The 17,354-nt window shown below is 38.8% G+C and overlaps 1 protein-coding gene across 2 annotated transcripts; it reads right to left on the reverse strand.

Moving 5' to 3' along the window:
* Window positions 1-11,985: 11,985 nt before the first annotated feature.
* LOC132182696 (uncharacterized) lies at window positions 11,986-16,041 on the reverse strand. Of its 2 annotated transcripts, none has more exons than XM_059596013.1 (7): window positions 15,669-16,041; window positions 15,404-15,574; window positions 14,517-14,818; window positions 13,591-13,933; window positions 12,802-12,847; window positions 12,349-12,431; window positions 11,986-12,247 (listed from the first exon to the last, which is right to left on the reverse strand). In XM_059596013.1, exons 1-6 carry the CDS (start codon window positions 15,810-15,812, stop codon window positions 12,421-12,423), a joined length of 1,017 nt encoding a protein of 338 aa, XP_059451996.1. In that variant the 5' UTR covers window positions 15,813-16,041; the 3' UTR covers window positions 11,986-12,247; window positions 12,349-12,420. The 2 variants fall into 2 exon arrangements, with proteins under 2 accessions (XP_059451996.1, XP_059451995.1); XM_059596012.1 differs by having other exon boundaries at window positions 12,752-12,847.
* Window positions 16,042-17,354: the final 1,313 nt, after the last annotated feature.

The raw sequence follows: 17,354 nt of genomic DNA on the forward strand, positions 1-17,354 counted from the left end.
GAGTGTCTCCAAGTCCTTCATTTCAAAATTTTGGGTAAGGAAGGATTGAAGAGCACAGATGCCTTAAATGTCATCACCAGTAATAATCATATCATCTACATAAAGAAGGATAAGGATAGTACCATTATCAGTAGTCCAAAGAAAGAGAGCTGAGTCATAAGAACTAGAAACAAAGCCTTGTTGAGCAACCATTGAATTTAACTTGGCAAACCAAGCACGAGGAGCCTGCTTGAGACCATAAGGTGCCCGATGGAGTCTACAAATTTTGTGTGGCGGATGGTGATAGCCAGGTGGAGGGTGCATATAGACTTTTTCTGTAAGATCATCATTGAGGAATACATTTTTAACATCCATCTGAAATAACTGCCAATGACGAACAACAGCAACTGCAAGTAAGGATCTAACAGAGGTCAGTCTAGCAACAGGAGCAAAAGTCTCCTCATAGTCAATACCATACTCCTGAGCAAATCCTTTCGCAACAAGACGAGCCTTATAGCATTCCACAGATCCATCTGCACGAGTTTTAATTTTATAAACCCACTTACATCCCACTACAAACTTCCCAAGAGGCAAATCCACCAAGTCCCATGTATGGGTTTTAGAAAGGGCATCTAGTTCATCAGACATAGCTTTCTGCCAAAGAGGGTCAGCACTAGCCTCACGATAAGAGTGAGGTTTGTGAAGAGTAGCAAGAACAGAAAAACAATGATAATCATGGAGATGGGCAGGTCGTTCTCTTACCTTATCGGAGTGACAAAGTTCATGAGAAGGCTCGGGAGTGTGTGATGTAGCAAGAGGATTCGTAGTCGAATCAGGCAAATTAGAAGCAGCCGTAAAAGGTTCGTCCAATGAACTTGAGTTATCTGCAGATGATCCAAGAAATAAGACAATAGAGGGGTCAGTGAAGACAGGAGAATATGCTGAGGAGGAATGCGGAAAAGGCATTTGACTAGTGAACATTTTATGTGCCCAGAACTCCACATGGCGAGAGATCCTAAGTCGTCAGGCAATGGGGTCATAGTAGCGATAACCTTTTTGAGTGATGCCATAACCAAGGAAGCAACACAAGCGAGAGCAGGGTTCAAGTTTAGTACGCTCATATGGAGGAAGAGTGACAAAACAGATACAACCAAAGACGCGAAGCAAAGAAAAGTTAGGTGTGCTACCATACAAGCGCTCATAAAGAGTTTGGTTGTGAATAGTCGGGGAAGGCACACGATTAATCGTGTAAATAGTAGTGAGAACAGCCTTACCCCAAAAGCGTTCAGGAAATGAGGCAGAGATAAGAAGAGCTCTTATAGTGTCTAAGATGTGACGATGTTTGCATTCTTGACACCCATTTTGCTGAGAAGTGTAAGGACAAGAACGATAAGAGTGGGTCCATTTTGTTTTAAAAATTTTTGAAAAGATTTCTCATTATACTCCATAGCATTATCTGAACGAAAATTTTTTATGGTACGAGAAAATTGGGTTTGTATCATTTGATGAAAATTTTGATAAACTTGAGTGAGTTCAGAGCGACGCTGTAATAAATATATCCAAGTATAACGAGAATAATCATCAAGAAAAATAACAAAATAGTGAGATCCCCCCTCAGTGGGAACAGGGGCAGGGCCCCAAATATCATAATGAACCAAATCAAATGGTGCAAAAGATGAAGACTCACTATTATTAAAAGATAAATGTGTTTGTTTTCCAGGATGACAAGAAACACAATCAAAAGATTTTACATCTATGCATCCTATATGACCTTGAGATGCAAGAAGTTGGACACGTGGTAGAGAGGCATGACCCAAACGTGAATGCCATAAGTTGGAAGAGGCAGTGAGTGGGTGACAGCAGCTGCTAAGTGAGTAGGAGTTTGCAAGAATGAAAGCTCAAAAAGACGTCCAATCTTATGGCCGGTCCCAATTAGTTGACCCGTCTGTGGATCCTGCACATCAACACCCCTGTTAGAAAATGTCAACTCCAAACCTAATTCACAAAGTTGGCCAACTGAAAGAAGATTTAATGACAATTGAGGAACAAGATATGTGTTATCAATAGACAAATTAGGTGAAGAAATAGATCCACTATGACTAACAGGTAACCTAGAACCATTAGCAGTATAAATGACAGGATTGGGAGAAAGGGTAGACTTTTGGGAAAATAAAGTAGGGTCAAGGGTCATATGATTACAACAAGCAGAGTCGATGAACCATAAATATTTACCTCATGTGACGGACAAGGCAGTAGAGGAACGAGATAGAACCTGATGGATTAATGCCACAACATTAAATGCAGTGAGAGCAAAGGATTGAGATGGGTTCTCAATGTAAGATGCAGGTGCAGAGGAACCAGATGAAACAACTGCGGCAGTTTGTTGGAAAGGAGCTCGTGACTGACGTTTGTTTTGGAGCTTGTAGTAATTAGCAATAGAGTGACCAAGCTGCTTGCAATAGTTGCAAATTATCTTCATGGAGGAAGATTGTGGTGTGGATCGTCTAGGAGGAAATTTAGGAACACTCTGAGGTGTAGCAGCAACAACCATATATGGAGATTGCAAGTGCATAGTGGACCGTCGAGTCTCTTCAGAAATAAGTTCTGTTACAGCAACTCCCAATGTGGGAAGAGGATTACGGTGTAAGAGAAAAGCCCGAGTGAGTTCAAAATCCGCACGAAGAGCCATCATGAAATGCATAAACTTCTGACGATCCCGATACTTTGCAAATATTTCCACATCTTCTGGATGCTTCAGTTGAGGATCTGCAACGGATAATTGCTCCCAAAGACTATTAGTTTGAGAATAAAAATCTGCAATAGACTGACCTGGCTCCTGACGTGTCTAATAGAGCTTAGTTTCAATCTGAAACTCTAGGGAGGCATCATAAGTACAATTGTATCGTTTTGCCAAAAACTCCCAGGCAGCCTTTGCATTCCCAAGCTTGGGGAGCAAATTGTGGATGGAAGGAACTGAAGTATTGATAAACCAAGAAATAATCCTATAATTTGCACTGTCCCAATCTTCAAATCGACTGGCAAATTTGTCGGCTGACTCACCGTCTTTTTGTGTGGGTGCAACAGTTTCTCCACAAACATAACGCCATAATCTCCTCCCTCTCAAAAAAACTTCCATATTTTGGGCCCACAACTTATAATTGGAACCATCTAAAATATTGTCAATGGGACTGACGATATTATCAAGATTGGTAGACATTTTTTTTTTCTTTTTCGGAAAAAAAATATTAAATAAATAAACCTGGGGACAGTAATCCAGTGTGGTGGAGGTGCTGGTATAGCCTCAGGGAGCGATCTGGTGTGGCGCGTGCATAGCAGCTATAGTGCACCCGCGATCAATAATCCAGTGTGACGCGGTACACAGCAACAACTATAGACCTGCAGGCAAGGATCCAGTGTGACGCGGGACTATGGGGTAGAGTGGATCTGGCTCATGAAGGAGCGTGGAGAGAATGGGGAGCGTGTGGCGCGTGAATCTCACGCGTAGAGAGAATATCCGGCGCATGAAGGCGCGTGCAGGGCGGTGGAGGCACGTGACGGCTTCGTTTCTTCACAGACTTTCCGATTTTGCACAATACAACCTCTAAAATTTCCTTCAAGTACAAAAACTACCGCAACAAGCGTTTGGTGTATTGTTGAAACAAAAAGAAACACCAAAAAGAACTCTCAAATGGAAAAATAAAATTGTACGGATGGGGAAGAGAGGCTTAAAAGAGGCACCAAGAAAAAGGTGTCTCTGATACCATGTAGAAAAAGATAACAGAAAGATAATTGTAGAGAATAAATTTGTATTTCTGATGTGTGTTCAATTGTACAATGGAATGGCCTATTTATAGTTGAATGAGGCCCTAAAAGAAAGGAAATACAATAATTACAAAATAATATAAAATCAGCATATTTACAATAATAAATACGATATCAAATATTTCCGTAATATATTGAGAATATTACGGGAATATAATATTGCGAAAATATAATATTCTAACATTTACGATGACCATCTCCACCAATTCGAAAGTTTAGGACGTGAGCAATCTTTGGCCAATCCACTCCCCTTCCTTGTTCACATCTTTCCTCTCCGCAATTGTCAAACGACGTAAAGAGTTGAGGCGGCACATACCTTTCGGGCAGTGAAATTAAATTGAGACAATTTACGACTCCAAGCTCCTGAAGTGAAGTGAGATTGCCTATACACTCCGGAAAAGACCCCAAACTAGGGCAATCCATAATTTGAAGCCCTTGCAGAGTGGTAACATCTCTAAGCTCTCTTGGGAGAGAAACCAAATTTGGAACGCCTACAATAGATAGATGACCAAATCTTGTAGGTCCAAGGCAATGTGCGCCATCTTCATTCTCATTGCTGATAAGTTCTTTGCAGCAAAAAATACACAGATTTTTAAGTGAGGTGAGATGTTGAAATAGTGGAGACATGGATATTCGCATTTTACAACAATTCCAAATCTTCAAGGTCTCAAGAGAAGTGAGGTTTTGCAGCCACTCTAGTGGCAGATATTCAAGTTGCTCTAATTCCATAAGATAAAGATACTTCAATTTGGAGAGATCGGAAATGGGAGAGGAAGAGGAGGGTGTTGTTGGGGACATCATAAGGCAATTCCTGATAAATAAATAAGAAAGGGAAGGAAATGAAGGGAATAATGGAAGATGATGCTCTATTGTTACTGTTTCCATCATCTTTCGCCATTCCCTCAACTTTGGCAAATTATTAAGTCTCAAAATTTTGAGAGGAGAAGAGGACACGTCGCTATTATCATTGCTTATGTACTCCGGCTCACTCAAGCTTTCAAGAATAAGACGCTTCAAAAAAGGGAATCGGCCCAATGGTGGGATATGTTGTAGCCATTTACAATCCGATATTTTAATAGAAGTCAAATTTGAGAGCGATGACACCCAACTAGATAATGTCACACCTGCATACCTTATAATATATAATGATTTCAAATTTAGGTGTGGCCGAAGGTTTTGTAACAGTTGTTCATCATTTAGAAATTGCCTTATCATTTCCATCACCAGATTCTGGGTTCCACTCTAATATCAGATGTTAAAGCTGTCGCTTCCTCTCCAAGTTTGCATCCTTTGCTTCTGATGGAGAAGATCTCGAGTGCTTTAAACCCTTGATCCATAAGTATCCTCTCAACTCATCTAAACCATCCAGGTCCTTAGCCCACCCTTTGGCTTGGAAAGACAACTTTTTTTCTTCCCTAAAATGTATAGCGACAATGTTTGGAGAGCAATCAATTTTCCCAGTCCACGAGGCATATGAGTCAAGCTATTACACATATCTAGCCCAAGATGCCTAAGGTTGATTAAGTTTCTAGTGTCTTCTGGCAATTCTTTAAGTTTAAGACAACAGTCAAGTCTTAGTGTTTGCAAATTCTACAATTTAGTTATAGAAGCGGGGAGTAGTTTGATATCTTCATTCCTAGACAGATCTAAAAATCTTAAATGCTCTAATTTGCCAATGGAATTTGGCACTTTTTGAATACTCAACCGACTCAAATTCAAAGCACGCAAGCATTTAAAACTTGAAATAAGTGTATTAGAGACTAGCTTATTGGACTCAAGTACCGCAATGTTCACGTTAAGCAGATCAACAAATCCTGGAAGTATTGGAACTCGTAGAAGAAGTGTTCTCATTTTTTTAGCCTTGGGCAAAAGAGTGGGAATATCCGGTAATGAATCTGAAGAATGAAATGTCACATGACGAGTTCTCCCAACTACGTTTTCTCCATCTGGATATAAAATTGTGCACTCCTCACCTGTTATTGACTGTGCAAGATCGTGAATAAGGTCATGCATGTTGCATGTTACTATTTTACCAAATCCATCTCTTTGTACGACTTGGAAAAATGACCTCAAAAGCAAATCCATAAAATACTCGTAACCAATATCTTCAAGATGTCTGTTTCCATATGATGAATGAAGAAAGCCTTGAGCCTTACATAGATGAATCAACACCTCCACGTGAATTCCATAATTTTTTGGAAACAACGAACAAAAGGAAAAACATTGCTTCAAGTGTGACGGGAGATGATCATAACGTAACTTAAGTATTGGAAAAATATCATTTTCTTGTTGAGTTATTTTGTAAAGTTCATGGTTTTTAAAGTACAACCAATCATCTTTTGAATTTTTGAAACATAATAGATTCCCAATGCTCTTTATAGCAAGAGAAACTTCTGCACACTTTTGTACGATATCCCTTCCAATTTCTACTAGCTTCGGATTTTTTGGCTCTTCCCCGTCTTTAAATGCCATTTTCATAAATAAATTCCAAGAATTGCTTTCAGATAGACCTCCCAAAAGATACGGCGACATTGCGCCTGTAACATCCCACCCCAATGACACACAATATTGTCCGCTTTTGGCTCCCCTCGAACCAGACTTCCTAGGAGGTCACCCATCCTGGTATACTCTAGCAGAAGCACGCTAACTACGGAGTTTTGATGGGATCATGACCATCACACCTTTAAAACGCGTTGTTATCATTAAGGGTGTAGTATACATTTAAGCACATCCCCATCTCCATACCCAGGCGATGTGGGACATCACAATCACCTCCTCTTAGGACCCAGCGTCCCCGCTAGCGACCCTCATGGGATTAGCCCATTCGTGGCGTCCGCCCCAGCGAGTGCCCGCTAGCGACCTTCATGGGCTTGTGCACGCTCCCCCCATCTCAGGCTGGGCTATGGCTTTGATACCATATATAACATACCTGCTCCAAATGGTATGATATTATTCGCTTTGGGTCAAGCCCGCACGGTTTTATTATTGGGTTTACCCCCCAAAGGCCTCATACCATTTAGAGAAGTATATTCCATATAAACACATCATCTTTCATGCCTAGGCAATGTGGGACGTCACAATCACCCCTTCTTAGAACCCAGCGTCCTCGCTGGCGACCCTCATGGGCTTATGCACACTCCCCCCATCTCACAGTCAAGTTATGGTTTTGATATTATATATTCACTAATGACACACATTGTTGAAACCGGCTTTGGCCCCCAAACCAGACTTCCCGTGAGGTCACCCACCCTGGTACTACTCCAGCAGAAGCACGCTTAACTGTAGAGTTCTGATGGGATCATGACCATCACGGCTTTAAAATGCGTTGTTGTCATTAAGGGTGTAAATACATTTAAGCACATCCTCATCTCCATACCCAGGCGATGTGGGACGTCACAATGATGTTACATATGGTATCAGAGCCATTGCCCAGCCTGAGATGTGGAGAGCGTGCACAAGCCCATGAAGATCGCTAGCGGGCACTCACTGGGACGAACGCAAAGAATGGGCTAATCCCATGAGGGTCGCCAGCGGGGATGCTGGGTCTTAAAAGGGGTGATTGTGACGTCCCACATCGCCTGAGTATGGAGATGAGGATGTGCTTAAATGTATACTGCACCCTTAATGACAACAACGCGTTTTAAAGCCGTGATGGTCATAATCCCATCAGAACTTCGCAGTTAAGCGTGCTTCTGCTAGAGTAGTACCAAGATGGGTGACCTTCTGGGAAGTCTTATTTGGGGGAGCCAAAAACGGACAATATTGTATGTCATTGAGGTGGGGTGTTACAGCGCCTGTAATCTCTGCAACTCTTTTGCTACGTGTAGTAATCAAAACTTTGCTTCCCTTCAGGCCACCCGATAAAAGTGTTTCCAAGTTCAACCATGTACTGCGATTCTCGCTCCATACATCATCTAAAACAAGTAAATATAGCTTCCTATCAATTTTTGCTCAAAGCTGACTTTGTAACAAGTCCATCTCGAGGCTTTCAGGGCTCCTTTTAGTTGCAGATTCTATGAGCTGTGCAACAATAGTTTTCACATCAAAAGGATCAGAGACGCACACCCGGAGTCTTAGCTCAAAATGTCTTTTGACTTCATCATCATTGAACACATACTGAGCAATTGTGGTCTTACCTAGTCCACCAATCCCAACTATGGGAATGATGGAAACATTCTCTTCTACATTGGAATCCAATAACAACTCTTAAACTGCCTTCTTTTCACCCTCTCTCCCAATGACTTGTTCCACAAGAACAAAAGAGTGTGTATCTTCTCTTTTCCTATGCTCAAACTCATGTGTCATTATAAGGCACTCAGTGAAGCCAAATTTGATCTTATCATCTGCAATTTCATCCAGTCTTGCCCTAACTACCTTGATCCTATGACCCATTTTAAGGCCATATACAAGTTGGTTCGATTTGGAAAAGAATATGCGCACCTGTAATTGTGATATTTTTAGAATTTATGTACCGTTGAATAGTTGGGTTTAACATTATAATGAACAAATTGTTGCTGTGAATTTATTCCTCGAAATGTTGTTGAGGACTTTTAAACTACGTAAAATGATATATATTTTCTTTGGCTTGTGTTGTGATAAATATTTTAATCCAGGTCTGGGAATGCTTTAGTGATGGACAACATCATATATATATATATATATGCACATTTATATAAAAATTTACCTCTTTTGCCACCTTCTTGTCCTGTGTCATCACTTGCCTTCGTAGAAGTTGAGTGGAGAAGTCATCCAGCAAGTCGTCAGCGTCGTACATGGCATCGTTCAACTTCCTAAGCCAATCTTTGACCCCATGGTTGTGGGTCTGCTTCTCCTTCGCATCCAAAAGCACAGCTTGGATAGTGAAAACCATGTTCTCGTGCTTTTGAAGCTCATCTTTGAAACCCATAGAAGTCCAATCTCTTGGAGAGCAAGAGATCCCAAACTCCTAATGATACTCGCAGCAATGTGGAACAGAGTTGGTTCGGCCATTTGTTGTTGGTAAATCGAGTGAAAGCTAAAAGCTGCTGTGGATTCAGCGAGAGAAGTGTTGGAGCGTAGAATTAAGGAAGATGTGTTTGCTGTGAAGCAGATGGACGTACATGGTCAATTGCCATAAAAAATCCAAAAAGAAAAAATCATAACAAAAAAATTATTATATATGGAGAGAGCCATCAAGTTTGAATACAAGATGATTAATGTATTATAAAGTTTGAATTATTGTGCGAATGCAAATTGAATATGTTGTCCTCATCAATTTCTAAGAATACAAACAAGATGTAGGCGTCATGATGCATAAGAATCCAATTTAAAGTTGGTGTAACATCAAGTGTCAGGGAGATGCTTCCTTCACCCACCCAATTTACTTTCTTTTTATTTCACTTGCCGGCCTTCACCCACCCACTTACAATATTCATTTGGTTTCTATCAATCTATGGCTGTCTAGGGTGTGCTTTATTTTCTCTAAAGAAATTCTCATAGTGTCCTACTAGTACACACTAGAGCATATGTGTTTGACTTTTACAATAAGAATTTCTGTATCCAATTAGTGTAAACCATCATACATGTCACCATATCTTGAGATGATCGCAGTTTCAGGCCTTCTTTGCCTTTTTTGCTCAAAAAAACTCTAACCAATAGTTTTCAAATATCCACCGAATTCACGAGAGGTCACTTAGTTGAAATAAGATAGTATTTCATCAACCAAACAAATTTTCATAATATTATAAACTACCAAACTTATTCTAAATCAAGATTTATTTTTGTTTAATCTGTATATGAATTAATTATTTTTTATAAGATTTTGACAAAACCCTTACTAATTAAACAATTTTACGTATTCAACTTTTGCTTATATATATATATATATATATATATATATATATATCATCTCTAACAAATAATATGATGGTGCATTTAATTTTTTGTGTGATATAAAAAACTTAAACTAATAATCATTTAATTAATACTTTAAGAGTAGGTATATATAGAAAGAAAATGTAATAGAGTGGTAGTAGAGCAAAGAGTGAGATGAGAGATCAATAGATTATAAAGAGTAGGAGTTGTGAAGGAAAAGAGAAGGAGGAATTATGAAAAGAATAAAATTAGTTTTACTATGTTTACTTGTAGAAATAAAGGTACATATTTTTGAAAATTAATTGATATAATTTATTCACATCAATTAAGTTAAATACTCTTCATAAAGAAAGTAAGAGGTTGACCATGATCCTGAATTTTTGGGCTTTCTTGACACAGTTTCTAAGCAAAAACAGTTACCCTTTTCACCTTTTGATTTGAGTAACTCTGTTTGGTCATGGGTAGCAGCAGAGGCCTTGGTGAAATCCAAAGGTATTCAAATATTTTTTGTTTATTCACGTCCAAGTTCAGAGAACAGCCAAAGAAGAAGCAATTAATTTCTATCAAACTAAAATCTGGTAGAGTTAAATTGAGTTCTATCTGGATTCAGCTCCATCAAGACATCAATAAAAATCATGGTGATTTACACTAAAACAAGCTCATCCTAAAAAAGGGTAGTTGAATTTTGGAGGTGTGTCTGAGCAATTGTACTCATGAAAGTAACGATATCTAATTCCCAGCGTCTCAACTTATTGCATTGTTGCAGAGTGAAGAAATTAATTTAGAATTAGCTCCAAATCTTAAATAGTGCTTCAATTGGTTCTGCACAAGAAATCAGAAGTTCTTCCCAATATCAAAACCCTCCGAAGTGAATGAGGAAGAAGGAATAGCATTGGCATATACTATTGGCCATACTCGGTCTCTTCAAAGAATTAAGGCTATCTTATCCAAACAGATTGCAGAAATCCCCACATGATTCCCACAACCCATTTCATGAATTGCTGCTTCGATCCTAAGCATGCGTCCATCAAGAAAATCAAATAATAAACTGAACAATAACTCAAAATTACCAATGAAATTAAATACTACAAGTGTAAGTTCCATCCTTTGACGAACCTGCTACCACTTAGGCCCCAACAGCAATAATAATGAAAATAGTTCGTCCAAAACGTTTAACACGATCTACATTTGACACTAGAAAATTCATACAAAGTAATGCAAATTTCGTATTGATTTTTTTCTTTTTTTAATGAAAATTAATGATTGGATTGACTTCCTAGTTTATCATAAGTCTGTCATTTGCCATACCTTCATTATACTAAAACCAACTCCAAAGATCAAACAATAAAACATTTCAAGTGAGCATTCACTTGAAAGAAAAGCACTTGTAAGGTTTCCAATTACCAATGTTCAATGTCGTTTTCACTTGCGAAATCCAACTCACCAACACAAGCGCAGGAATCACCTACAAATACAATATAATGCTCCCTCCATCACCATCTGACTCGCCTTTGGATGGTCCTACATCATCCTCTATTATTCCTTCAACCAAATCCACTCAAATCTTTTCGACTCAATCTTCAATAGAAATGTAATGAGTATCAATAAATAAGCTACATATCAGTTTACACTACAAAAAAAACCAGTTTTGCCGGCGCCCATCAAACGCCGTTTAAGGGGAAAAAAACGCCGGGAATAGTATTCCCGGCGTTTAGTGTAGGCGCCGGCTTTAACAGTGTCGGCAAAGGTGTTTCCCGGCGTTTTGGGCGACCGCCGGTGAAGAGAGGTCATCTGCCGGCGCCTTCTGTCCACGCCGGAGAAGCCTCATCTGCCGGCGTCGACAGAGAACGCCGGAGAATGAAGCTGTGCCGGCGTCTACTGTTGCCGCCGGCACAACCTCCTTCTCCGGCGTTTGCAGAAGACGCCGGCGCATCTTCCTTCGCCGGCGTCGACAGAGAACGCCAGAGAATGAAGCTGTGCCGGCGTCTACTGTTGACGCCGGCACAACCTCCTTCTCCGGCGTTTACAGAAGACGCCGGCGCATCTTCCTTCGCCGGCGTCGACAGAGAACGCCGAAGAATGAAGTTGTGCCGGCGTCTACTGTAAACCCCGGCACAACTTCCTTCTTCGGCGTTCTCTGTCGACGCCGGCAGATGAGGATGCGCCGGCGTCATCTGCAAACGCCGGCGAAGGATCAATTCTCCGGCGTTTGCAGAAGACGCCGGCACATCGTCCTCTGCCGGCGTTGTCTGTGATTCTACTTGGCTTCATAAGAAAATAAGTTTCAAATGCTTTTCATAAAAAAATAAGTTCCAAATGCTTTTTCTTCCTTCATTAAAAGCAGAACAATCCAAATACAAATTAGTATCACTGAATACAAGCCATTCAAAAGGCCTAAAACAAAGCCTCACAGAGGCTGAACACCAACAAAATAGAACACAAAGCTGCAAAACATACTAGCAGCAGAACAAAACCAACCAAATCGTGAACAGAAAAACCAACTAAAATGTCTATGGTATCTTTGTTGTTGGCAGCATTACCAAAAGAGGCAAGCTTTAAAACCTCCTCTTCATCGAGATCCAGATCAGAAACCCTACATTATGAACCATATAACCATGTGAGCAACAAAAAATATATACATATAGCCAACCAAATATTGAGAGATTGATTTGCACTTAGTGCAGATGCACTCACAATTTGAATGCTGCAAGCTCTTTGGCCAAACCCATATTCTTTTCTTGCAACCTCAAACATTCCAAAGTTGATTTATGAAGCTCCTATGACAGAATTGACCAAAACTTTAATCCAAAATCTAATAAACCAATTGAACCCAGAAAAGAAAAAATATATATATCTAGAACAAAAACTAATTTCAGATAAGTTCAAGTTTGTTTCATTTCAAGTTTCCTGCCATTTTGTAGAGAACATAGAACCATTATAATCAAAACCTCCTTAGTATTTTTAGTACCCTCAAGTCCTCTATTTTAACCCTAAAATTGTGCTTATAAGGATCTCCAATAAACCTTAACATTCTGTCCAAATTAGCATAAATTGTTGCTCGAAATCCAAAAATTCCAACAATCATATTGGGTATTACCTCTCCAAGAAATTAAGAAAACCAATCTCCTAAAATCAGTTTACAACAACCTTTGAAATCTTCCTGTGAGCTCCTGTTTGGCCAGAAATCTGAAGCCTGAGAAGTGAGCAAGGGAAACTTGTTTTATTAGAATCAAATGATCACCACATAGACAATAGGCCTATTCATGTATACAGCAAATTATCTCACTCCATACAAAGACATAAAACAGAGTACTTGTACCAAAAGAAGGAAAAATTATGTTATCGCTAGAATAGGGTTTCAAAAACACACAAAAAAAATGAAATAAGTTATGAACTATTCTAGTATTAAATGGTGCTTGGAGGGGAATAGAGGAAAGCCATTGATATGCAGTCCTCTTTCTCATCTTCAAAGATTGGCCTTCCAATCACATGCTTGTAATTCCCACCACCCAATAATGCATGTAAGAGTATAATAGAGATATATGATCACAACAATGGAATTACACATGTTAATCGACCAGAAAAGAGAGAGGAAGAGATTACTATAAAAAGTAAAAACGATGTAAAACAAAGGTTTTCTTGGACATGATGGTGGGGTTGCCTCTAATTGTCATGATTTTGAAAACAAGCTCAGTACAACATTAAAGAAACTGTATGAATAAAAGCATCATATAAAAATGGCGGATCTTGTCATCAATGAATTTCATCGACCTGTTCCAGCAAATGGCCTTCTATCTAGGCTGCAGTATTTATGCGATGTCAAAGGCCTAAATCATGGCTTTTGTGATCTTTATGGAAAAAGATCAATCATTTGCAGCTTGGTAGGCTACCTGAAATCTACAGCTTTAGGCAAGCTAAAACAACATCCAAATTTACCTGGATTTGGTCTCCAACTGTGATGATTAGAGCACCTTTATCTGGGGTAAAAGATACCCAGACTTTCTTGGAGTAAACATGGAACTTTGAAGCCCCATCACATACATGCAAACACAAAGCATGAGAGAAATCAGTGCCCCTTATCAGCATCCTAATCACATCATACCATCGATCAGAAGGAACATTCCTGCTATGCTTGTAGAGACAACAAACTGACCCAACTTCTTGCCCATGAATCATATCATTTCCACAAATTGATCTTCTTAGAGAACTTTCCCAGAGGGTTAGCAGAATTTTCTCAGAAACCTTCTCTATCTCCCACAAAAGGGTTTCCATTTTCTCACTGCAGATCACAAGTAGTTTGGCATGAGATATTGGTCCATAATTTGTTGAATCCATAAACATCCTAATTGCAGAGTGTTCTTCTAGTTAAAGAAATGTAAATCATGTTGGCCTTAAACTGATTAATTGCAATGCTTTTGTATTGCTTCATCATGTCATTATAGCACACATTGAGCATATAAATTACCTTGCACTCATTGTTAAACAAGTGTCTAACTCAATCCTTCAGCACCATGAGATGAACAGACATGTTTGCCAAATTTTTTAAGTACCAAAATTTTCATAATCACAAACAATAGGATATATTATGAAAGCTGGGTTGGTAATGCCAGGAATTCTGATTGACTAGCACTAACCATAGATTCTTATGCTTGCTACAAGGATCAAAAAGAGAAAGCAAAGAAATGGATCCAAAAGCCTATCTATAATAGTATTCTCTGATCACCATAATCATATAGTTAATATATGTTTTAACAATAAACGACATATATTTTATTCCTAGACAAAAATTAACGCTTAAACATAATGACCACAAATGCTAGAAGCCATATATTCAAGACAAGACAAGAAAATGCAGTTATTACCAGAAATTTGAATACCCAAGTGGCCAAATTCCCTCCATTTTCAACTTCAAGCCTTCATCTCTACACCAGACAAACTGTTCACTAAGTTCACTCTCACCCTCATCCCCATGACCTTCCTCAAACCCATATGGCATTTCCAATGACCTCGTCACCACCACCTTCTTCTCCATCGAGACACAGAAAACTCCGATGGCCGCCGCCAATGCCGCACCTATAGTTTCAGGCGGAATTCCGTGGTTCACTAGCTGAAAGCACCCAGTTCCAGGTATGCAATCCAAAATCTTGCATATTGGATCACTCTCCTTGGAATTTAAGGATTGAAAATCAATTACCGGGGGGCTTTCAATGAACTTTTGACGACATACAAAGAAACAAAGGAAACAAACAACTCTGCAGCTTTCATGGTTTTGTGGGTAGAAATTAGTGAATAAATCGGGAAACGATGCAAATAACCATTTCTTTTAGCAGAGACACCTTTATACTTATAATGGCCATGCCATAGCAAGTTAAAAGGAGTAACAAAACCTTTTATATATATATATATATAAGTAAAAGGAGTAACAAAACTGATTGCAAAAGAAAATGAAAACAATTTTGTTTCCAAACCCCATTCTATACAGCCACATGAAAGATTTATATTCCGTATAGTGTATCGTTAGATTAAGCAAATTTGTTGTTTTCAAGACCTTACCTTCCAAAATATAGGGTGCAAGTCGATTTCCTGTTACGTAAGAAATAAGAAACTGAAGAAGACTAATCATAAAAAATCCTTTCCAAATACAACAATTCACAAACAAAAGCAAAAGATTAAAAAAATTTAAAAATAAAAGGCTGAGATCAAAAAACAAAATCAACAGCGCCGTTTTAATGAAGCAGTAGTGACTGACTCTGAGAAAGGACTCGAAATCGACGTCGTCGTCCAAGTTACGATTCAAATCGTGGATAAACGAAGCTCTCTCCTCCTCCGTCAGATTCTCTCCCACCACCTTCAAACGCGACATCTTGGCCGCCAGCTCCCCCACCGTCAGCTTCCCGCTCTCCCTCCTCATGCTCATGAACTGCACATCACTCATAACCACCAAAACCACACATCACATCCAAATTCAAAAAAAAAAAAAAAAAGACAGAGTGCTCGATTTCGATTAGAATTACGTGAGATTTCAAGCTCCGGAGCTCCACTTGCGTGAACTGGTTCTGCAGCCATGGATCGGAGACGAGAATGCCTACGAAGCCGGACATTTCTTTCTGTATATTTCTTGGGCGAAGAAATGGATGAGAAAAATGGAGCATAGCCATGGATCGGAGACGAGAATGCCTACGAAGCCGGACATTTATTTCTGTATATTTCTTCGGCGAAGAAATGGATGAGAAAAATGGAGCATAGCCTCGAGAATAGCCTCGAGCATCACAACCCAGCTTCACTGACGTAACTAGGGTAGAGATTTCGCAGAGAGAGAGAGAGAGCGGAAGAGGGGGTAGGAGGGATATGCTGTGAATGAAGGAGATGAGGGGGAAAATTGGGGGAATTTTGAGAAGGGCGGGTGAATTAAATTTTCACCCATATCGGCCTAGCGCCAAAAATTTAAGAAATGTTTACTTCACCTTTTTTTTATTTTAAAAATATCCTTATATTTTAAGGGTAATTGAATAATATGTGCAATTTAATAACATTACAATAATCATTAAATATGAATATTAAATAATATAATTTTTATATTTTAAGGGTAATTGAATAAATATGTGTAATTTAATAACATCACAATAATCATTAAATATGAATATTAAATAATAAAAGTGAATAATATTAATGCTTAATCATATAATCATTAGATCATGTTATATAAAATAGAAAATTGCACGAATTGTTAGAGATCATTATTGTTAGAGATCATATGATAATACTTAGATCATGTCATCGCATTCTTAGGAATTATGATCATTATAACTCAAAATTATCATATTATTATATGATAATCATTAGATCATATTATCATACTTATGAATTAATCATATTATTATATATATATGATAATTGTTAATTAGATCATATTATCATATTTATGAATTATGATCATTATGACTAATATTGATCATATGGTCTTAGATCTTGGACAACATGATCTAATGATTCATATGTAACTAATGATAATACTAAGATGTAATGATTATGATCATTATGACTCATATAGTAACTACGAGTCATAATGATCATACTTATCATAGATAATCTTATAAGTCATAAGATATAGGAAAAATTACACCTTACCGCCCTAAAGTTTGGGGCGATTTTCAATTCGACCACCATTACGACAGACCGGAATCTTCTCATATCCAAGCCCCAACTCCTTCATGTACTTTTTAACTTGATATGTGTTATTGGGCAACGACGCATCTGGTGGAAGCATTTTACTCAACTTTTCAAGCAACAGTGTGAATGAGTTATTACTCCACCCAGACATACACTTTAAATTATACAAGTCTACAATAGCAGTAAACTTAGTATATTCTGTGCACCCTTCATATAGTGGCTTCTTAGCATCATTGAGGAATTCATAAAACTTTTCAGTACCCTGACTAGTACCTTGTCGATCTTCGTGTACTCCTTCAGCGTCCCCACCCATTTCGGATATAGGGCATTGACTAGTACCTTTGTCGATCTTTGTGTACTCCTTCAGCTTCCCCACCCATTTCAAATATAGGGCATTGACTCATATTAGGATCCGTCACAATAAGAAAAACCTCATGCAACATGTCAAGCATCGCACTCGAACCGTCATGTATTGGCTCACTATGAAAGGGGGTGTTAGTAGCCTGATGACTAGAAGTAGTTCCAAGCTG

Source organism: Corylus avellana, chromosome ca5 (genome assembly GCF_901000735.1).
Source record: "Corylus avellana chromosome ca5, CavTom2PMs-1.0".
NCBI lineage: Eukaryota > Viridiplantae > Streptophyta > Magnoliopsida > Fagales > Betulaceae > Corylus > Corylus avellana.